Consider the following 25,930-nt stretch of genomic DNA (forward strand, 5'->3'; position numbering starts at 1 on the left):
ATTTTCAAGAAACATGAATCAACATTAAAAAAAAAAAAAAAAAAAAAAACTAGGGGAAAAATTAGGGGGTTTTGTTTTTTTTTTTTTTTTTTGAATGAAATGAACGGACTACGCAGTCATGGCACCAACTGTATGAATAATGGATAGACGAATGGTTTCCCAAATCCCAAATCCCACTTTTCATCCCACTGTTTGGTTTTGTAAAGAATTAATTGGCTTTTTTATTGTTTTGTCCTTTAGTCTTCCACATTTTTATGTTTAAAAAAAAAAAAAAATAAAAAAAAAAAAAAAAAAAAAACTAGTGGAAAAATTAGTGGGTTTTGTTTATTTTTTCTTATTTTGAATGAAATGAAAACAATTTATATGGCAATGTCAATAGCTTCTCTCTGAATGTCCTCTTTCATGTCTGCACTCTTTACAATAACTTTCTTGTCGGAGGCAATAGACCCAATTGAAGACTTCCGATCTTCTCAAGATGTTGGCAATGGAGCCACCAGTTCTCCGTCGTCGCTTCTCATTGACTCTTCTCTCATTTGCTTTAATTTACTTGATTTGTGGTTCCCAAATTTTGACTTTTGGCTTTATTGAGAACTTCCGGTGAAGGAAAAAAAAAAAAAAAAAAAAGACAAGTGACAGCAAGGTAGGTGTGTGGTCTTTTGAATTTGTAAAGGTTTTATAATTTCAATTGAAATTCTGATGGTGGGCAACAATAAAGGTTTTATTTTTATTTTTTTAGTTTTGATTTTTAAGAATATATTTTTAACTCATTTGTAATTTTTTTAATGTTGGGGACTTTTGTTGCAATTAGTTCATTGTTTTTCCTTTTCTTTTGCTTTTGTTTTATTTAAAGAGAAGGGTGAAATCGTCAATAATAGATGAAAATGACCTTTTGCGCAATGAAAGGTGAAAGGTAGGAGTGAAAATGCCAAAAAATGGAATGTGGGAACGTTTTGTACAATAACATTGAAAGGTAGAGACATTTTGTGTCAATTACCCTTTTGTGTGTTTATTGTATCGGAGTGGTATCTCAGTTTTTTATTTTTTCATGAAAGAACGGACAAAAAAACTGACCGGAAAAGCAAAAGGATCATTTTTTTCCTATTCAAAAAAGAACTGGCAACTGCACAATAATCATGTGGTAGTTATTAAAAGAGGAAGCACTCTCATTGTTCTCGGCACATCAAGAGACTCATGTTTTGTGACCTTTCTGTCAAAAAGTTGTAAAGCAGCTATTATGTGAATGGAAATCAGAATTTTAATAGATTTTGATAAATAAAAGTAGATAAAATTCATGTTTGGATCGGAACTAAAATCTTTATTTTAATTAAAATTAAAATCAACAATTAATTTTAACTATATAAATGGATGAAATTCATGTTTGGGTAGGAATTAAAATCTTTATTTTAATCAAAATTAAAGTCAACAATGAATTTTAACTATATATTTCACAGGGTCTACAAATTTCAATCTCACATTCCATAAACTTTTATTAAGATTTATTAAAATTTGATTTTAATCTCCACCAAATAGGGTGAAATCTATGGTTAAAAAGTTACGAGCCTTATGAAATATTTGATTAAAATTAATTATTGACTTTGATTTAAATTAAAATTAAAATTTTAATCCCTACCAAACATGAGCTAAAAAGAAAAAGTATTGCTAAAATTACCTATGTACCCTTTCATTCAATATTTCTAATTTTGGGAAAAAAAATCCGAGTGCAAAACTTTTTAGTATAAGAAATTGAATTTTGTTTCGTTTCTAAATAATGTCATTTTTAGGGGAAAAGAAAAAATACTGCATGAACTTTGAATTCTCTAGGTATTATCGTTGAATTAGACAGATTTGACAACAATTTTGAGTCTATTCTCTATATGCATTTCGAATGATCTAGACATTCTCAACAAACTAAATAAAATGATGAGAGTTTCCAGGCACTCTAATTTTACTATCTAAATAACAATTTAATAGATGACAATGCAGTAATTTGCTTGATAGAATGAGTATTTACTAATTCTTTTTTACAAGAGGCGATTTCACTTAATTTTTTTTTTTTTACAAGTTATAAATATTTCAATTTTAGTAGATAGAGAAGTAAAATTTTCTTTGGGGCAGGGGTAGCGGGAAAAATATTATTGATTTAATCAACTTACCAAACTACGTTGTCAGATAAAACTTGGCCATTCGTGCGTGGATGTAAAAATAAACAATAACTGATTTAAATTTTGTAATAAGGATTTATTTTGTCATGCAATTTTTTTATTTTTTTATTTTCAAAAGAAAAAGCATGCATCTAACATTATAACAATCTAATCACAACTATAGACCTACTAAGTACAACTATCGGATTCAAACAAGGACTCCTCGGATAGAGGAGAAAAAATTGTCAAATTTAGTGTACATTATGGATGACATAATGTACAAGAAGATTTATCCAAAAAAAAATATGGCAAGTTGTTGAAGCTATGAAAGAAGATTAGGAGGTTCACACATGATGTGTCCTTGTCAGTTGTTTAAAGTCCATTCGTGTTCTTGAAAAAATAAAGTCATGAGGTTGATTGTCTTTACAAGGAATTTGAAGTCATTTAACTGCCAAATTTATCAATTTAAGAACAAAAAATATTGTATAAAGATTTATTCATTTACGAAATTGAATTAAGAAAGCCAATTACTATAAATATGAAGTTATTATTACTGTGCAATTCATTTATTTTTTATTTTATTTTTTTATTTTTACATAGACAACATTAAAAAAGGGAAAAAATATTTAATTTTTATTTTCAATTGTAGGATTCAATTATGTTTAATAATGTGCACACATTTATAATTCACTAGTCAAAGGTAAACGTGCGTTGCACATTATTCTAAATTGCTTTATAAGTATTGTAAAAGTAATATTTGAAGATACCTAAATTTGAGAAATTGTTGTGAAAAATTGTTGATGTGAAATGAACTTTTTATTCAATGAGAATCTCTTTGTACATTATATTTTTTGTATGATTAGGGGTATCTGACTTAACTAAAAACCTTTGTAGTTGCCATAGAAATTGCTCCACAATATACCATCTACAAAATATGTGTTCATCTGAGCGAGAGAGAGGCGGTGGCCGAGAATTTAAATGAGACACCACATATCAAAAGCTAAATGAAAATGAATGTTAATTGAGATAATGTAAATTCATTTATACTTAATGAATATAAGTTAATTAATGTCCAATGAAGTGATTCAAAATTTTTGAATGGATCGTAATTAAAGGGTGTGTAATGAACACCAACGTATCCATACATGAACTTAAGTTTTTATTCCACTAACGTTTGTGAATTTGTGTGAGTAATTTGGTTATGAAAATGAAAAATTGATGCAGCTGATGTCTTTGGAGTTTGGATGTATGTCAGATTTCTAATTGCTTATATATTCAATGTATAATTATGTGCATGCATGCATTTAAGTAAATGTATTCAATATATAATTATGAATGTATGTGTGCATGTATGCATTTATGTTAATGTTTCAGTATATTTTCGGGATAAGAATTGGATTATATTAACTTAAATAATTTATTATAGCTACCAAATATATATAGTGTATATGAACTTGATATGAAATTTAATATATCTATAAATAAATTAATTAATGTTTATTGTTATACATGTATATAAATAAATAATTGAATTGTAGTACTTCTAGAGTAATTGAATAGCCTCAAGTCATACACCATTTTGTCTAGATAATTTTTCCAAGATCAAATTTATATATTGAATGTATGATTCTATGCATAATGCATGCATTTAGGTAAATGTATTCAATATATAATTATCAATTTATCATTGTATATGTGCATGCATGCATTTCCATAAATTCTCATACATTATTTTACTCTGATTTTTTATTTTATTGATTCATGCCTAGAGTTTGTAATAGAAAACCAAAGTATAGAAGTTTAGAGAAAGAGGATTACTTATCTTAAAGAGCTTTTAAGCTTGGGAAATGGTGAGAGAGTGGGCTGGTTTTCCTTAGAATTCTCATTCTATGTTGGATGGATTTTATGGAAATTGCTTATTTCGATAATAACTGGATTAATTTTGGTTCAGAAGAAGATATCACCAATGTACAAAAAATCATATCTCAAGTTTAAGATTAAGATTAATCATTAATGTGAGGTCTAAATTAATTCTCCAAACTACCATGCATTTATTTTATTTTGTTTTCAAGAATTACTTTATTAATCTATGGTTTAAATTCATTCTTGAAGTTCATGTATACATTATTTTGTCTAAATTAATTTTCCAAGATTATGTGTACACAAAGGAAATTAACCTTATAACTGTATAGAAACAAAAAGCAACAATCTTTCAAAATGTTCTCCTATTGGGCCACATCTACTTTCAAGTTTAAAAACACTTATGTCTTGTTTGATCAATTTTTTTATGAAAGTAGGAAATTAAAATTCATATTTCACCTTTTTGCATGTTTGATTGGCCAAATTTTTTCGGCAACACCCCCACGTGACCCCTTTTTCCACTTTTTTGAGGAATTGGGTTTGGTGGCTTTTAGTTTTCCAATTTTTTTTATTTTTTGGCAATTGAAACAAATTCTATCCTTAATTGTAATAAATTGTATCCCTTTAATTGATAATTTTCATGAAAAACAAAGTCAAATAAATACTAAAAGATTCAAAATTACAATATTTTTCATGTGAAAAATTATATCAATCAAATATATTTAATTGACAATTCTCAGTAAATCAAGTTATAGACAATTCAATTTCCTAAAATTCGTTTTCTTTCCATTCAAATTCTATTTTTGCAATCAAACGGACCCTCAGAATGTATTCGATTGCAAGCATGAAATTTACATGAAAAGAAAATAAATTCTAGGTAATTGAATTATTTAGAAATTATTTGCATGGGAATTGCCAATTAAATATGTATGATTGATTTTATTTTCAACTTAGAAAAAGTTATACTTTCCCATTTTTCATTGATAGATAGATGGGATAAAGAGGAGTAGATGAGAAAGAAAGAGAAAATGAACCTAGAAATTAAAAATATACTATTCCTAAAGAAAATGTTTTCCTTGTTTCGAGGAAAATATGGTTACGTAATCAAAAGTATGAAAATATCAATTAAACAGCATAAAAGTCGAACTTTGGGTAGAAAAAATGACATTTCTTTGAAAAATATAGACAGTCAAGCGTACTTTTAAAGTATAGAATGTTGATATTTTCATAATCTCCTTGATGATCCATAATGTCAAAACCATATGATAGCCTCAAAAAATTATCCACGCTGCTTATCGATGCACTTTAGATTTTCCATTTAAGAATGTATCCCCGTAACATACTTTAGAAATGAAAGTGAAAAAAAGTATCTGATCCAAATGGCCTATAAATTCAAGACCCAACTGCTCATAGTGAAGTTTGCAAAAGAAAATTCATCAAAAAGACTGAAAACTATAAGATTTATCCCATTTTAACATAAATTCATCCTAACCCAACATCCTTATATTTGTCTTGATGCACCCAAAAAAAAATCTGTCTATCATTAAGGACTTCAGTATTACAAATAAGACAATTTAGCTTTAATCCCAACTTCAGCAATATCCGATAATTTACATTCAATATCAAAAACAGTAATTTTGTAAACTAAAAAACAAAAAGCTCTGCGTAAGACTCAAATAATATTTAAAATAACCACACATCTCACATTCTATTAAAATTTCAATTCACATCTCAAAATTTCAAAAACCTATAATTAAAAAAGGATTAAAGAACTTCATCTTTCCCCAAAAAAAAAAAAATGTTATACGGATATGTATGCATATAAAAACTTACACAAACATGTTTAATTAAAATACCTCTTTAGCTGAGATGAGATTGTCATAGGTCAGGGCAAGGTTGATAGTGAGCTTGGATGCAATGGTGGAAGACATAGGCGGTCTTGGTTTCATGAATGTCGAGGGGGTCCTCGGTGGGTCCATGTTCATTGTCGTCTTCGGCAGATCGGTGAAAAAGGTTAGCGATGGAGAATCGAGTCAGGAGGAATCTTGAAGGTTGTTTGAGCGTTGTTTCTGGATTTTCGCTTGGGGAAAAATTACGCATGTTTAACAGTAGTCCTTACAAAAATTACACATTTTTACAGGAAAATCCATGAGTCGATGAGATATTGGTGGTACCAGTGGAGGATGAGGTAACATGGGAATAAGAGTGAACATCTCCGTCTTCACTATGGCTACCTAAATCATTATAACGAAATTGTTTATGTTGATGCTTAGCTTCAGAGACGTTGATGTTTACAGGAAAGGTAGTGGTAGTTTAGCAATGGGCTTGTAGATTTTGTTAATTTTTACATCTAAAACTCAAACAACAAATAAATTCTTTCATGAACATGAAATCTAATTAATTTGAATCAATGAATATAGAAAAAAGAAGTGTGTACATGAACCACCATGTACCTTAGGTTTCTTTATTTCTACTCTGTTTGTGTGTTGTTATAGAACTTCTCGACTTCTGCAATCATCAACCTATCTACCTTGATTTTATTAATGACCTCATTTTCAATGTTAATTATTATTATACATGCATATAAGTAGGGGTAGAATCGTCCAAAAAATGATTCTCCCTTCATGTGATAATTAGATTGGATATATTATAGATTATAGATTACCAACATGTTTAGTACATTAAATTTCGATACAAATAACTAAGAAATATACATAATATACTTCATTATTACACTGTTAATTTAAACATTATAAATATATTCAAGAGCCGAATAAAAATATTGTGCCGGTCATATAATTTGTTAGACAATACACATTTGTCCAATAATTGTGAGAAAAAAAAGGACCATGCTTGTGGTACATCAGGGTGTCCAAAATGGACACAATGCTGAGGCGCCTGCCACGCCGGGGCCCCCAGGAGCCTCGGCCAATACGGAGGCGCCGGGTGTCCATTTTGGACACCCGGGTGTACCACAAGCATTATTCAAAAAAAAAAAATTAGGCTGATGATTGATTTGACACTTAGGTCTACCCATGCATGGATTATTGTATCCAATTAGCTTAGCGTTAGAAGAAAATGTTATTTCTATAGAATTATTCTAAATGTACAATCGGAGTTGACTACCCCAATTGATAAGGTACTCACAGCAAGGGGACTCACGATTCTTTTTTAGCTGGGCCTCCTCCCATGTGTGTGATTTTTTATCGGAGTTGTCAACCCCCATTGTACATAAAGCATAACTGATTTTTATAACTAATGATTAATTAGGAGCAACTGGTTTATCTAGATAGTTCTAATAATTTATTTAGTGCCTATTTGAGTCACATTTTTTTTTGTAAAAATGCATTTTGAAATAGTAGATCGATGGAATATGTGGTTAAAAAATAAGAAAATTTTTTAAATTTGCACGTAATATTATTTTATTGAAAAATGTGTGGTTCAAAAAAAGAGAGAAAAATGCATTTTGAAAAAAATGAGGATCAAACTAGGGCTTAATATCTTTCCTTTTTAAAGTGTTTTAATTTTAATGACGTAGTATGATTTAACATAATTCGATTTGGACGATTTTTGAATTATTTTCGTGTCAAATAATTTATGATTTAAAAAAATTTCAGTCTAAACCAAATCATTTCATTTTTTTCAGCCAAATCATTTTTTATTGTTCAATTTAAATTCAAACTATGATTTTAGTGACATTAAATAACCTATTTTAAATAAGTGAAATATACTGATGTGAAATCTCAGTATAATAGTAATTGAATTGAAACCTTTCATACAAGTATATCTTGTTGCAACATTAAATCAATATAATGCTCAACTATAAAATTTAAAATTGCAAATTATTCTTTTTGAAATAGATAAGAAAATTTATCATAAATTATTTCCCTAAAAAGCCAATAAAACCCTCTAGATAGTAAATTACTATTTTTTAAAATTATATTTAACTAATACAAAAACATATTTTGATTAAATATTAGTGAAAGATTCACTTTTATTTCTAAACATTTTTAACAATAAAATTATAAATCACTTGAATCCAACCTAGCCATTTAAAATCGCAATTTTGAATCGATTTCGTAGATAGATGGGCTTTTTTTTGGGGGGGGGGGATCACTCCTATTGCATATCGTTTATTTGAATTATTTTTATAAACGAGTGCAAGTTGAGATTTTTGGATCTCGATTATTTGTAGCAAGTGATATAGTAGAAAGTAAATGCTTAGACATATAGTTCTTGTGTTAAAGTGATTATTTTAAAAACACCTTTTCCTACACTAATTTTCAACCTCACATTCTAAAAAATCATACTTACGTTCAATGTCTTATTTTAACCACACATTCTTCATCAAAAATAAATAAATAAATAAAATAAATAAAATTCAATGATATATTATTCAAAATTTTAATTTCAGATAAGTACATATACAATATCGTAAATATATAAAACAAAAATTTTAAACTGAAAAGGTATTGATGTAATCAATTCACTTGTATAATTTATTCCACTTTGGTTTTAGTAAAAAGGTTTAGAGGCTTTGGTAAGGGAAATTTGTAGCAGCAGTTCCTAACCTTTTCAATTTTTGCAGACTTTACCCTAATCTTCATTTTGTACCAACCACAGTTCCAAACCTTTCAAAAATGAAGAATGCCCTGCGTACAAGGCATTCTTTCACAGGGTCTTTACAGGCCCCTCACGTGTGGAGGGGCCCACCTGTATTTTAAAAAAAATTATTGTGGGGCCCACCTTGTGTCTTCCCTGGCAAGGCCTGTGAATCAGGCTCTGTAACTGTAAATATGCATCGAGGGTCCAAATCCATCCATTTGACCAAGGAAGTCAAAATTTGGTCAATTTTGATCAAATTAAAAAGGGTAAGATGGTAACTTTGCATTTTTCACATAAAAGCAATTAAAAAAAATGAAGAATAAATTAATGAAAAATGAAATTACCCATCCCCATGCCTTCCTTAACCCAAAACCTAAATATTGCTACTGTTCATCTTCCTCCTCCATCCTCACCCATCGCCGCGTCGCTACCGCCAACACCACCACCACCTCCACCGTGTTCTCTACTGCTAAATGGAACACAATTGTCTACTGCTAAATCAAACACAAATCTTCTCTTCCAACACTTTCTCGTCGCCCGACTAAAAAAAAAATTAAAGCTGCCAAAATTTTTTTGTAGTGATGATTGATGGGTTTCATCAATTTCTATGGATTCTTTGAAGAGGAAATGGTTGCAGATAGCCACCAAAAACAGACAATTTTCCAAAATGGCTGTTGACTACTGTTTAAAAAAATTCAAAAATTTGTAAAAACCTTAAAGACATTGAAAACCCAAAATTGTGCTGACATTTCACTTTCAAACCAACGTCTGGAGAAAGAAGAGGAAGAAATAGCAAGGAAGCTAATGACTTTTTCTTGGGAGGAGACCAACCGGCCACCATTAGAGGCAAAGAAAGTAAGTTTTGCTTATTTTTCCCCCATTAATCTTTGAATCTGAATGTTAAAGGTTTATCTTGTTGAAAATAGTGGTATAAATCTTTGTAGATTATGTAAAATTACTAGAAAGTAAGTTTTTTTAAGGTTTTGGGGGCCGGATATCGCCGGAAATGGCGATCTCCGGCTAGAGAGGCCATCTGGAAGATGGCCAAAGACGGGTTGTGCTATCTGTTAAACAGACTGCCCAGGCCATTTGTATAAAAAAAATTTTTCCATGAGAATTAAAATAATTGAAATGTTGTTAAATTATTATTTAAATCATAAATGAGAAATGTAAATAATGAATAAATGTTAATAATCAAAATACGCAATTAAAATTTAATTACTGTTTAATTGAAAGAAATTTCTATCATTTGAAATAAATAATTAAATATTTACATTTACTTGTTCAATAAATAATTTAAATAATCGATCTATATAAGTAATTAAATCAAATAATTTAAATGAACAATTGAAACAAATAAATGAAAAGCAATTGGAATAAATAATTAATTGAAACTCACAAAAATAAATAATGAACATTTAAATAATAATTAAATGATTATTTAAATGATAAATAAATAAATGTTAATAATCAGAATACGCAATTAAAATTTAATTGATACAAATTTCTAACATTTGAATTAAATAATTAAATATTTACGTTTGCTTGTTCAATAAATAATTTAAATAATCTGTCCATATAAGTAATTAAATCAAAAAATTTAAATGAACAATTGAAACAAATAAATGAAAAAAAATGGAATAAATAATTAATTGGAACTCACAATTAAAATTTAATTAAATGATAATTTAAATGATAAATGAATAAATGTTAACAATCAAAATACGCAATTAAAATTTAATTGAATTAAATAGTTAAATATTTACATTTGCTTGTTCAATAAATAATTTAAATAATCTATCCATATAAGTAATTAAATCAAATAATTTAAATGAACAATTGAAACAAATAAATGAAAAACAATAGGAATAAATGATTAATTGAAACTCACAAAAATAAATAATGAACATTTAAATAATAATTAAATGATTATTTAAATGATAAATGAATAAATGTTAATAATCAAAATACACAATTAAAATTTAATTGATAAAAATCTTTGTAGATTATGTAAAATTACTAGAAAGTAAGTTTTTTTAAGGTTTTGGGGGCCGGATATCGCCGGAAATGGCGATCTCCGGCTAGAGAGGCCATCTGGAAGATGGCCAAAGACGGGTTGTGCTATCTGTTAAACAGACTGCCCAGGCCATTTGTATAAAAAAAAATTTTTCCATGAGAATTAAAATAATTGAAATGTTGTTAAATTATTATTTAAATCATAAATGAGAAATGTAAATAATGAATAAATGTTAATAATCAAAATACGCAATTAAAATTTAATTACTGTTTAATTGAAAGAAATTTCTATCATTTGAAATAAATAATTAAATATTTACATTTACTTGTTCAATAAATAATTTAAATAATCGATCTATATAAGTAATTAAATCAAATAATTTAAATGAACAATTGAAACAAATAAATGAAAAGCAATTGGAATAAATAATTAATTGAAACTCACAAAAATAAATAATGAACATTTAAATAATAATTAAATGATTATTTAAATGATAAATAAATAAATGTTAATAATCAGAATACGCAATTAAAATTTAATTGATACAAATTTCTAACATTTGAATTAAATAATTAAATATTTACGTTTGCTTGTTCAATAAATAATTTAAATAATCTGTCCATATAAGTAATTAAATCAAAAAATTTAAATGAACAATTGAAACAAATAAATGAAAAAAAATGGAATAAATAATTAATTGGAACTCACAATTAAAATTTAATTAAATGATAATTTAAATGATAAATGAATAAATGTTAACAATCAAAATACGCAATTAAAATTTAATTGAATTAAATAGTTAAATATTTACATTTGCTTGTTCAATAAATAATTTAAATAATCTATCCATATAAGTAATTAAATCAAATAATTTAAATGAACAATTGAAACAAATAAATGAAAAACAATAGGAATAAATGATTAATTGAAACTCACAAAAATAAATAATGAACATTTAAATAATAATTAAATGATTATTTAAATGATAAATGAATAAATGTTAATAATCAAAATACACAATTAAAATTTAATTGATAAAAATTTCTAACATTTGAATTAAATAATTAAATATTTACCTTTGTTTGTTCAATAAATAATTTATATAATCTATCCATTTAAGTAATTAAATCAAATAATTTAAATGAACAATTGAAACAAATAAATGAAAAACAATTGGAATAAATAATTAATTGAAACTCACATAAATAAATAATGAACATTTAAATAATAATAAAATGATTATTTAAATGATAAATGAATAAATGTTAATAATCAAAATACGCAATTAAAATTTAATTGATACAAATTTCTAACATTTGAATTAAATAATTAAATATTTACGTTTGCTTGTTCAATAAATAATTTAAATAATCTATCAATATAAGTAATTAAATGAAATAATTTAAATGAACAATTGAAATAAATAAATGAAAAACAATTGGAATAAATAATTAATTGAAACTCACAAACATAAATAATGATCATTTAAATAATAATTAAATGATTATTTAAAAGATAAATGAATAAATGTTAATAATCAAAATATTAATTAATGTTTAATTGAAATAAATTTCTAACATTTAAAATAAATAATTAAATATTTACATTTGCTCTTGTTCAATAAATAATTTAAATAATCGATCCATATAAGTAATTAAATCATATAATTTAAATGAACAATTGAAACAATTAAATGAAAAACAATTGGATAAAAATAATCAAAGTAAGTAATTAAAATGTAGATAAACAACTGAAATAAATATCTAACATTTAAAATAATTAATTAAATATTCAATTAATAATTAAAATAAATATTTAATAAACAACTAAAGAAGAGTATAACAAATAATTACATATTTACATTTAAATGTTCAATAAATAATTTTAAAAAAATAATTAAATATACAATTATAATAAATAATTAAAATTAAGCATTTAGTAAACAATGAAAATAAATGTCAAATAAACAAATAAACAATTGAAAAAAATAATTTAGATAAACAATTGAAATAAATAATGAACATTTAAATAAAAATAAACAATTTAAATAACTAAGAAATATAAATTTTCAAAATAATTTATTTAAATATGTAATTAAATATAAATAATCAAATTTAATTAAATAAATAATTGAAATAAATTTCTAACATGGACTCAAATAAACTATGAAATAAATAATTTTAAAAAATTAGTTTTTCCTTTTTTTTTACAAGTTGTTGTGTAATTTTTAATTCATTTTCTTTATTATCTGTTATTTCGCGTGTATATTAGTTACAGTTAAATTTTGTGACATTATGTTCATATGTTCTAATATTTGAAATTTTGTAGGATGAAGTCTTGAGGCATGTTTCTGGCAAAGTTACGTCGAACTGTAACTTTGTCATCTTCACAACAATGTTGGATTCACTGGGCGAGGAGCACACAGAGATATTACGTCGATCCTGCCTATGGCTCCTGTATTCACTGCGATCTGTACAATTCTTCGAACAGTTGATCGATTCATTATTGTGTCGGCTGCTTAAGTCAGTTGACGGAGATGCCCTCCACTTTGATCTTGGAGGCAAGGTTGCTACATTTTCTATACTCGAGTTTGCCCTTATCACTGGATTGAGATGTACGGGCGAAGAGGCAGAAGCATTCAGGGGAAGCGACCAGATGTCCGACAAGTTGAAGTTGGGGATGGTGTTTATACTGGAGACCGTACTGAAGTGTCATCACAGGAAGATGTCGATTAACGTTTTTCATTTGCGAGTTGTTGATGACATCGATAGGTTCAACAGCTATCCGTGGGGGGAGAGATGCTTTGTCGATACTTTACACGTCTTCAGGAGGGGGCATTCGATGCTTATGGGAGATAGGTCGGAGCGTAAGTACAATGTATATGGCCTACCGTTAGCTTTGCAGCTAAATGTTTAACATAATGAGTTATTCATTTTGTTATTAAATTGTACGTATAATAATCGTAATTGTTGCAAATATGGGTCTACGAGACTGTTCCCATCCTGGCTGGTCGGTATGCGAGGAGAGGGGATACATGCATCCCTCGGATGCACCACTGGCGAGCACAAGACAAGCCTCTTGCAAAACAGTTATCAGTTATCCTAGACTATTCTGAGGTACGTATTATATATTTGCACTTTCTATTGTATGTCATTTTCGAAGCTGAATACATGGTCAGTAATTCGATGAAATGTCAATATGTCAGCTTGAAGTCCTCACTAAGCTGACACCATTGATCGAGGAGGAGGATCAGGCTTATATCCATGAGTTGTTGACAGATCGTGCTACTCGAGAGAGGCCTGAGTCCATTGTTGATCGGGACACGGTATGTTAATTGAATATAATATGTTGATTATCGTTATAATTTTTTAAGTTATTGTTTTGTAATGTTTCTTTTTTTAGGAGCGCCGTTGACTATCACCTTCGTCGAGGGTGTCACATTCCCCGAGGATGTCACCTCCGCCGAGGGTATCACCTCCATCGAAGGTGTCACATTCCCCGAGGATGTCGCCTCCGTCGAGGGTGTCACCTCCGTACATGCGATCATCTCCGCCGAGAGTGTCACCTCCCTGCATGAAATCACCGTATCCTGCGTCCGGACACCTACCACGTGGATCAGCTGCACGTAATCAGAGTGCTTCCATCGATGATATGTTCCGACTTATGATAGAGATCAGAGGTGACGTAGCTGACTTACGAGGCGAAGTAGCTGACTTACGACGTGATGTCGGGATGATACAGGTCGGTATAGGAAACCTTTATGTTGAGATCGTAGCGATATGGGGCGACATAGTAGGCTTGCGTGGGACTGGCGAGAATCGGGATGGAGGGAGTGGCAGAGAGACAAGCGGCTATCAGGACGGAGAGGGTTACGGAGGGACAGGTGGCTATCGCGACGAATGGGCAGACGACTATCGGGACGGAAGGGATGACGGAGGAGCCGGTGGTTATCAGGGTCGAGGAGGTCAGATGGGGTATGTTGACTCGTTGTGGGAATCGGATGATGCATTACCTTCATATCTCGGTGGCCTGATAGATATGGAGATGGAGATGGAGGATCGGGCCCTAATGGAGACGGAGAAGGAGGTCGGGAGGGTATCAAAGGAGGAGGTCGAGAGGGTGTCGGAGGAGGAGGGGATACCAGAGGCGAAGGTCTGGAGGGTGCCAGAGGAGGAGAGGGTACCCAAGGTGACAGTCGGAAAGGTGCCGGAGGAGGAGGTCGTCAGTGTGTTGAAGGAGGAGGTCATCAGGGTGTCGGAGGAGGAGGGGGTGCCGCATGAGGAGGTCGGGAGGGTACCGCAAGAGGAGGTCGTCAGCGTGTCGGAAGAGGAGGGAGTGCCGAAGGAGGAGGTCGAGAGGGTGCCGGATGAGGAGGTCGTTTGGACATCGGAGGAGGAGGGAGTGCCGGAGGCGGAGGTCGAGAGGGTGCTGGAGGAGGAGGGGGTGCCGGAGGCGGAGGTCGGGAGGGTGCTGGAGGAGGAGGTCGTGAGGATACCGGAGGAGGAGGGGGTATCCGAAGTAGAAAGGGTACCATCTCAGACGCCAGACTCGTCGGACGTAGTTTTTGTGTCGGAGGGGACGAAAGAGATGGTCCCGATGGTAGGTGAGGGAGTGCCGAATATTGGGAGGGTGTCGCGTACTGTTAACGTGTCGGAGTTGGTGGTCGGCAAGAGGTCGATGGTACCATCACAGTACGTCATTTCTCTGTTTACCGCGGAGGCAAAAAGGAGGAGATTTGTCGACGGCACGCACCCGAATTTATTCAGGGAGGTGGACCACGCCAAGTGGAAAGCATTCGAGGTGGAGTGGAGAGCAATTATGCCCGAGTAAGTATTGTATTATTCGTTAAGGATTAGTACATTACGCAGATGCTGACACATCTATATTTTTACTTAACAATTTCTTTTCTTATTTTTCAGAGCCAGACGCAGAATTGCTCATAAGACGATCTCGGACGCTTACAAGTGGTTTCACGACATCACCACTTCAGAGGCTTAGCTCATCGACGATGTAAGTAAAGTAGTAATATTGTTATTTATTACGTATACATATTTTTGAGTTCTGAATTTATGAAATTAAATAACTCCTTTTTTAATTGGTGTTTCTTGGTGCAGTACATTGACTTTTCCATGGATTTGCTACGAGATCGAGCTGAACGACATCCAAGATCGTTCAACATTCCTGGCCGACTCATATTGAACACTGAGTTCATACGTGAAGTTGATATTGAGTACTAGACGTTCCAAGCTATGGGTAGCGAGTACACGGTGCCTATATACATGATGGAGTAGGTCGTAGAGATGTGGCCAAGTATCGAGGGAAAGCCATGGGAGGGTTGTACGCATCTGTACATTCCGATATGTGTCAATCATCACTACATTACAGTGGAGATTGTATTTGCCGACTCGACTATGTATGTGTATGACCCCGATCATTCATGCCTGACACAAGATCAGCTAGAACAAAATCTGGAGTTGGTGTCTGTGATTGTCCCCATGCTGGCTAGACGAGCTAACATTATTGTGCAGGATAGACTGCCCACCGTATGGGACACGACGATGGCGAGACAGCAAATATCGCAAGTGTTTATTATTTTATTCTTGTAATTTACAACTTACGTTCTAATTAGATGGTGATGTGCTAATACAATATTTTGTAATTGTAGGGATGATTGCGACATATTAGCTATCAAGTACATAGAATTTTTGAGTGTAACATAGAAGGTTGATGTAATCAACCAGGCGTGAATACAAAATTGGAGAAATAAATTAGCTTGTGATTTATTTGAATTTAATGGTGATCCGTAGATATTGAGCCCTGTTTATTTAAAAGAATTGTACATATATTATTTTTTAATATTTAATATTTATTTTTTAGTTTATGTGTTTATTTAAATGTTTCATGACGTATTTATAATGTTTGGGTATATTGTGAAAAACGCACTGAGTTAAAAAAAAAACTTCAAATATTAAGAAACTAATTAATGAAATATTAAAATAAAAAAACTAAATCTAATAATTAACATTAAGAATATGTATAAATAATTAATATCAATGTTATAAATAATGTTACATAAATTTCAATTATACATCTGTTACGTTGTCATGCAGAGGGATCTGACTTGTACAAAATCTTCTAGTTGTCCTGTTGCACCGCACCTGCCGCACTTACGAGGTCGGGGAAATTTTTCGATCGATGGTATTCTAGATGTATGTGTACGTTCAGGAGTACGTGGACCGACTGCTGGTGGCAAGAATTTATTCAATGAGAGAATGTGATTGGGAACTTCCCACTCGACTTCATTTGGTACAGGAAATATGGTTTCAGCATATGCTGCTTTCCAAGAACCAGTCGTGTAATAAGCACTGCATAAGGTGTGTGGTGGAATTCCTCTATACATAGCCACCGCCACTGTATGTGTACATGAAAAACTCTCCAACTGAAACCGTGTTATCATTCAAGTTGATGATGTATTCAAAATTATGTGCACATTTCGCAGAGAAGCGAAACTGATCTAGTTGTTCTACATATACCTTCCTTGTCACCTCTAGAATCTTGAAGAGTTTATCTTCCTGAGCCGGGGTTAGCACACTTGTGCAACTCTATGATTCCTCACGACGATCATGAAACCACTGTTGCAGCTTGTCATGAATGTTCTCAAGCATTGCAAGATTGGTAACTCTCGATCCTTCTTAAATAAGGCATTGAGCGACTCCGCATTGTTCGACGTCATCATGTTGTATCGACGTCCTGGAAAATGTGATCGTGCTCAATGTTCGATCCCTATCTCTGTCAGATACTCCCATGCATCATAGGATTTACTTTCTATTTCAACCATAAACTTTTCAAACTCTTGAAAACTGTAAACCTCTGCAACTCTCCTAAATAATGTAACGATGCCCTTGCCTCGATACTTGGTCTTCAGATTTCCTTGTATATGGTACATACAATAACCATGATGTGCCTCGGGGAAGACTTCGGCGATACCGTTAATTATTGACTGCCCTCGGTAGATTACGAATGCAAGGTTCTCGACATCTCCAATTACTTCCCCCAACTTCGTGAAAAATCAACGCATTGCCAAATCATTTTATCCGTCAACTATACCGAATGCAAGAGGGTAAATTTGGATGTTAGCATCTTAACATGTTGCAATAATCAACTTGCCCCCGTATCTCACCTTGACGGTTGTATCGTCGACCAGGATTAAGGGTCGCATTACGTTTCTAAATCCTCGAACGCATTGTCCAAGAGTCATAAAGAAATACTTGAAGCGATTCTCGTCATCGTTCTCAATAAAAAATGTCGATTCAGTATTAATTCTTTCCATGTTATAACAAAACATGACCAATTAAATAAACAATAATCATAATTTTAATAATTAAATAAACAATATTAAAAAATTGAAAAATTAACAATTGAATTAAATAATTAATTACACATTAGATAAAGAATCGATAAATAATTAAATAAACAATTGAAGTTAATGATTGAGTTAGTTAGATAACTATTAAATAAATATATAAACAAAGAAATACCTGGCCAATTTAGCATAAGTCTCCTCGGTCGAACCCATCAAGTCCTCCAACGTGCATTCTTTGGCCTTCCAAGCCTTCTGATAGTTCATGACCACCCTGTACTCTCGACGAATGTCATTATTAATGTCCGAAGGTCTGTAGATTGTTCGTGGATCCTGAAACTTGTGCATTACTTTTCGACCAATGAACCCTGATCAGGCTTGCCTGTGATCATTTCGACGAATATCCACTTTGCAAGTATGTTCCTGTGCATACTTACGAACCACAAAGAACTCATTCGTGTCCATTTTCGTTGCTCGCAAACGCCAAAGGCAACTGTCGTCAACGCAGACAATTGTGTAAGTCGACTTGTTTTGATTTCTTTACTTTAAACTCAAAATTGTGTTTCAAAGCAATCCGGTGAATAACTTCCTACAAATCTTTCTTCGTGTCAAACAGTTGCTCGACATAAAAATCTTCATCATCGGGGACTATACGCGAACAATTAGAGGATGGTGCACTTGGTCCAGCCTGTGAACTCCCACTCGACTCATGTCTCAAACGAGACAAAGCAATCAAATTCTTATTTGTAAAGTCATTATCTCTTTCGTTGTCTTGAACTACCAAACAAATTCTGTGTGTAACAGTGAGATCATGGTGAGGAGCAACTGTCTCTGGAACAACTACAACATCATCATGCACTATTTCCACTGTGTCCCAAAACTCATTCACATTACGATCCCCTCTATCGAAATCTTCGTGTTCACTCTCGGGGACATTCTTCTTCATTAAAGTTAAGCAAATAAGAATCGTACATTTCTAGTTCATTTTAATTAGAACCTTCATTTCAACTTTAGAAGTAATCATTATAGGTTGAATTGAAATTGATGTATGCTCGCCCATTAGAAATCCCAATTCCATGGCGTACTCAGGGGGATCGACTTTCAGCAAGTTCTGTATCTCATTGTACTTTTCTGCATATGATGTATTTGATGTTATTACAATTGCAGTATAACCATATTTTTCACTCGTCCATTTTCACACACCATCGATTATTTTCAAATTCACCAAAGTAACAAATCGGGATAGCAGCTGATCCCATATCTGCATTAGGAAAGATCATTTATTAAAAAAATTGCAATTACGAGAATAAAAGGAAAAAAAATAACACAAAAAAAGAAGGCTCGGGCAGTGTTCGAGCCGGCGTGTTTGAATAGATAAATTTTTTTCCTCGTTTTTGCTAAAAAAAAAAATTATACATCCGTTTAAGACTGTAATATTTTATTTTTCTAAAATCATACATTGAAATAAGATTTAAATATTCAAACAATGAACTAATTTAACTAAAATGAATTTAAACATACGTATTTGTACTTACCAATTTCAAGTGCCGACTGTGAGTAATATTTTTTTGTTGAGCCTTTGATAATTTTTTGAGATTTCAATGTTTAAGTAGATGGAAGAGGAAATTTCTTTTTAACTGTGTTGGAGAATCTGATAAGGAAAGTGATTTCGTTTTGAAATTTAAGTGAGATTGTTTGGATTTATTAATTTTTTAAAGAGAATATTATTGTCTTTTGAGCAAACAATATGTTTTTGTAATTACAACACATAATAAGAACAAAAATGATATTTACTCTTCAAAAGACTCTTCTTGTGAATGGCAAAAAAATTCCGGTCAATGTGAAAAATGGGTCTTTTGACTAGGTAGTTTTTAAAAGTACCCCCGTTCTTTGAATTGATAGGTTTAATCACTCTATAAAACTATTGAAAATTGCAGCAGCAGATTTTTATTTCTATTTACTAATGTATCATCTGTAATTCTGCATTTTCTAAACTTTTATTTGGGTAACCTGAGTAGATTAACTTACAGGTTGAATAAGTTAAAGCGTAGCTTTCTCTTTCTCTATTGGTTGATATTATGTGTTGTTTGTTTGAGGTTTGTGTGGTGACAGTGGCGATGGCGGTGAGGCAACTTGGTGGAGGTGGCGGCCATGGCTGATTTTCATTTTTCAATGATTTTGGTTTAGGGGGTGGGGCAGGGTGGCATGGGGTATTTGGTTTTGGGTAATAGCAGTAGCCGTATTCTAGTTTTGAGTAAGGGGTGGTGTGGTTTAGGCAGCCGTTTTGGGGTTTGTAGGTGGTTTTCGGGAGGGCTGGCAGCGTGGGGTGAGGTGAAGAAGGAGATGAATAGTATTTGCTTTTATTATTATTATTATTATCATTATTTTATTTTAGTTATTTATTTTAATTGTTTTATTATATGGTTAAGTGACTTTTACCTTTTTACCCTTTTCAATTGGTCAAATTTTGACTTTCTTGGCCAACTAACAGTCAAATGGATAGATTCCATCCATCTGGACTCTCAGTGCATATTTTTGAAAGGCTTAGGATTGTGACTGGCACAAAATGAAGGTTAAGGTAAAATCTGCAAGATTTGGGACAGCTGCTGCAATTTTCCCCTTTGGTAACTATGAACTATGTGCTAAAATAATAAAAAGTGAAAAGTGCAAGAAAAATGTTATGATTGTGCAAAAAGCTATATTTTATAAAAATACTAATTATTCCAACATTCGGACTCCATTAATGAAAAACTAAAAACTAAGCTTTGCTAATAATACATATATGAAAAACTAAGCTTTGCTAATAATATACGAATTACTCCACCCAATGTTTGACCGTAAGATTATGCAACACTTCAAAAATTAATTGATCATTAAAAAAGAGAGAATTCATGGGAGAAGAAAGAGCCAAAACAAAGAACTTTTCACTATAACGAAAAAAAAGGCATTTGTTTACTGTGTGCATATAAGGCATGTCGTAAAAATAAACTATTTATGGCATGCCTTAAATAAATGTGTGCCGTAAATCTCAAGCATGCCATAGAATTTGATAGAAAAAAAAATATTTATAATTTTTTATTTTTTTTAAAAAATATACTAATTACGGCATACATTAAGATTTTATTTGATCCTCATTCTTCCCAAAATACATTTTTCTTTCTTTTCTTTTCAACTACACATTTTTCAATAATATAATATTACACGCAAATCAAAGCTTTTTTATTTTTTTTTAACCATAAATTCTCTATCAACCTACTAGTTCAAAATGCATTCTTACATAAAAATGAGGCCGGAATGGGTATTAAAAGAGTATCATAAAAAAAATTATGACATGCATATTGCACACCGTAAAAATGTAAGATAAAAAAGGTTAAATTTTTTTACAGCTTACGTATTGGCACACCCAGGGGCGGACCCAGGGTTATGATCCAGTGGGGGCGAGAAAAAATTACGTAAAAAAGAATTTCAAGTTAGAAATAACGATAATAATCAAAACGTAGTACTTTTTTACAATTGTTCCTTACGGCTTCTCATACTTTGAAAACGCCGTATAATAGTCTTGTTATCAATTTCGTTAAATACATCTTTTTCCACATACACAACTAAGCTATCATTCATCCACTGGTCTCCAATTTGATTACGCAATCGATTCTTCGCAATGTTCATAGCCGAAAATACTCTTTCAACTGAAGCAGTAGCAACTGGAAGAGTTAATCCTAAAGTCACAAGCATGTAAACTAATGGATACACTTTATTTCTTTTGGTCTCAACCAACTTCAATGCAAGTTCACTAAGTCCCTTCAATTCTCTGAACTCCTTGTTAGAGCGCATATCAACAATGTAGTTTCGAAGCTGATCATCAAGTGTCATGAGCTGTATCTTTGAAAAATCTTTAGGATAATACTTAGCAAGACGAATTAATTTATCCTTGTCAAAAGCAGAGAATGAATCATCGGGGCATAAACATGCTAAACAAAGAAGTAACTCTGTACTTACCTCAGAAAAACGATCATTCAATTCTTGAAGTTGCATATCAATGACAGAATAAAATAAATCCACACGAAAGCGATGAAAATTTGTCATTTCTTCAGTATTACGCCGTGAGCGACCTGGGCGTACAAACACACTATCCATATCAGGAACATCAATATTATGCTTTTGACAAAAAGAAATGACTTCATCCAAAAAGGAATCCCACTCATTGTCCCTCATTTCTTGGAGTCTTTGTTTGCATACTGTCACTAAACTCATGGCATTTACGATATCCTGATCTTTTCTTTGTAATGCCATAGACAATTCATTGGAAATTCCTAAGATAGTTCTCATGAGGTGTAAATTAAACACAAACTCAAATGACTGCATTGAGTCCAATAAATTATCAGCATCACATCTTTGTTCACGGGTTGATCCATCAATTGAAATCATTTCAATGACATCAATTATAGGTGAGAACATCAATATCAAACTAACCAAAGTACGATAATGCGATCCCCAACGTGTATCACCAAAACGTGCAATAGTACTTTGTTGATTAAGACCTCGCCCACTTGAAATCTCACCATTAATGAGTGCTTCAGAAATTATGGCTTCTTGTTTCTCTCGGAGAATATCACAACGTTTAGAAGAAGCTCCAACAATATTCACCATGCTAGAAACCAAATTAAAGAGTTTTGGGATTTTCTTATGCTTCTTTGCCATAGCTACAAGAGCTAATTGAAGTTGATGAGCAAAACAATGAACATAAAAGGCACTTGGATTCTCTTTCAAAATAAGTGTTTTAAGACCTTTGAACTCACCTTGCATATTACTCGCCCCATCATAACCTTGACCTCGCAATCTGGATATACTCAACCCATATCTTGAAAATAATTTATCTATAGCCGCTTTAAATGATAGAGCTGTAGTACTGGAAACATGTTCAATTCCAATAAAACGTTCAACCACATGTCTTGTCTTATCAACATAACATAAAACAACAGACATTTGCTCCTTCACTGAGATATCTTGAGATTCATCAACTAAAATTGAAAAGAATGTATCATCAATATCTTTGATGATAACATCAATCATTTCAATAGCTCCAGCACTTACAATATCCTTCTGAATTTTTGGTGATGTTAGTTTGTGATTTTTTGGAGCATTTTTCAAAGTGACAGCTTTAATCTTTTCATTATGATCAGCTAGAAATTTCAATTGTTCAAGAAAGTTACCTTGATTATTTGACTCTTCACACTCATCATGACCACGAAAAGCTAGTCCTTGACGTAAAAGAAGTCGTATACAATCAATTGATGCATTCAAACGAATTCGATATGCACTCCGTGCTCTTTTTGACTGCTTGAATAAAACTGTCTCAATATGTTGCTCTTGATTCATCAAGGCTTCACAGTTTCTTCGGGCTTGATTGTGTGCACTATGGACATCTCCAACATGAACTCCAAGTCTATCCTTCTTTTTAAAATTATGGAACCCTTCTTTTACAAAAGCATCACCACCTCCTTGTTCCCCATTGTTTGGTCCGAAAAGATAACAGTATAAGCAAAATGCAGTATTTTTACTTATACTATATTCTAACCAATCAGAATATTCATTGAACCAAGCAGGAATGAATCGCCTTGATTTTTTACGTGGAAACACATGACTCCGAGGTTGACACGGACCTCTCTGCAAGCATGCTCTTCTTATTTGATCTCGAAGATTAACATTATAATCCAATATTGGAGTTCTTAATCCGGGATCCGTGGGAAGTTGTGCAACATCAATATGCTCAATACTTGCTTTCTTTACCTCATCATTTTCTTGAAAATTAGTGTCATCAATACTTGCTTCCTTTGCTTTATCATTTTCTCCAACAGTAGCATCCTTACCACTGGCTTCCTTTGCCTCGACATTTTCTTCGATAGAAATTTCCTCAATGCGTTGTTTCTTTGCCTCAACATTTTCTTCATTAGATATTTGAGATACCCTTTTAAAATATCTCAACATATCTTCCTATCCTACAAGCCAAACAAAGCTTGCATAAATATACCAATGGTGAAATGGAAAGTTAAGAGATGAACTCCGAATCTAAAATTGATGAACTAAAATGACCTTGATCTAAAAAATAAGTGAGTTTCTCAAGTAATATAAATGAAAAACAAATACTCAGATGGATACTTGGATATCAAATATAAGCAACTAAAACCCAAGAGACCTAAATCCTAATGTATATTCTTTTTATAAGTTCCGATAAAAATACGTAAAAATGGTAACAATTAACATTTGAGAATCCAAGTCCAACAAGGCAACAACTGAAGTTACTGAACCACTACAAATCTACAATCCAAGATTCCAAATTCAACACATTTTCGGCTTTGCCCCTCATCCAAATTCCAATTTCCAAGAGACAGGAACTTAGGAAGAAATTAATTAAATATAAGTTATCTAACAATTTACGATTCAAGGTCACATTATCAATTCATATTGCAATTCATTTCATTCAATTTCACAGTTTCACTTATTCATCATTCACGGCTGACGGGCGACAGCTACGGCTTCAAATATTTTTTTTAATCCAACCACAATATCTAAACTTGCTATTTGCATAAATAACTAACAAAAACAAAAATAATAAGATTAAGACAGAGAAATTGATTACCAAAAATTTGTTTCTTCAATGTTCAAATTTCAATCTATTCGCATCGCAATTCGCACCGTCCGTCCTCCGTCTCACAGTCGCCCACTCTTGTTGCCTCTTACTGGTCCATAGGGTTTGGGAAATTATGGACCATATTTCAATGTTAAAAACTTATAGATTGTTGGGCTTGGGTTAAAAATCATGGACTTCTATTAATCTATTGTATGGACCTTTTTTTTAATGTCAAAAAAATTTAGGGTCCACTAGGTCCGCCCCTGGGCACATCGTAAAAATGCTTCTTTTCCTTTTCTTTCCCTTTTCTTTATTCTTTCCTTCTCCACTTTTTCTTTCTTTGTACTTTCCTTTTCTTTATTCCCTTTTTACACAAAACCTTCTCCACCAGAAATGACAGTTGTTCAGTCGGATCATCCATTCAATTTGCAATCCATGTTTCATAAAATTTCCCAATTGAAGAATGCGTGCATACAAAACAAGATTTGGTCCACTCCATTGATCTAGATGACAACTTGTACTATTAAATAAATAATTAATTCAAAAATTTCTTTTGCTCAAATGTCCAAATAAATAAAAATAATTGTGCTCATTTGAATACATTAGAACATGTTCAGTCAAGTGGAATGTGTTAAGTTTAAATTGTAATTGGTGATTCCTAGACAAAATTAAAGAAATGGAGTTGCAATTAAAGTCAAAGAGTTATTGTGGGTAGTAGTATAGGTCTACAAGGAGTCAAGAAGATCAAACATGGAAGGAGTCAAGAAGATCAAACATGGACCAAGGAGAAAAATAGTCTAAAAATTGCTCACTCCATGCAAACTGGGCGCCGAGTATCCAAAGCAGCAAGCCCATTGCTTGCTTGTCAAGAGGCTGGTGCTCGACCGGTGATGAGGTTTAGCCAAACCCTGTTTCGTGATTTTGAACAGTTTTCGTATCATATTTCAACTCAAACACTTCATATTATAAATATCTATGCCAATCAACGTTCAGAAGGGTGGTTGAACATAAATTGATCTTATAAAAACATATTTTGAAGGTCAAAAAATAGTTTTCAAAGATGAATTGATTCAATCATGCGTTCAAAACATCAAAATTCTTAACTAATATATGTTATTTTCTTAACTGTTTTTACACACTTTTACACTTTATATTTGAGTTGTTGATCTCAGAAAACATGTTTGACAAAGAAAGCTAGATACAGTTGAGTCATTTGGGCTTGGGCAGATAGAAATAGTTTAATTTTTCTTACTTTGATTTCAGGGAAAATGTTTGCATAAATTCTCAACATTTTTTATATTTCATCTCAGTGCATTGTG

General features: G+C 31.9%; 1 protein-coding gene across 1 annotated transcript; it reads right to left on the bottom strand.

Annotated features, from left to right (window-relative positions):
* Positions 1 to 21,490: 21,490 nt before the first annotated feature.
* LOC111372435 (zinc finger MYM-type protein 1-like) lies at positions 21,491 to 23,968 on the bottom strand. Its single transcript, XM_022994793.1, has one exon. The coding sequence runs from the start codon at positions 23,966 to 23,968 to the stop codon at positions 21,491 to 21,493; it is 2,478 nt and encodes an 825-aa protein (XP_022850561.1).
* Positions 23,969 to 25,930: the final 1,962 nt, after the last annotated feature.

This window comes from Olea europaea, chromosome 23, assembly GCF_002742605.1.
Source record: "Olea europaea var. sylvestris chromosome 23, O_europaea_v1, whole genome shotgun sequence".
NCBI lineage: Eukaryota > Viridiplantae > Streptophyta > Magnoliopsida > Lamiales > Oleaceae > Olea > Olea europaea.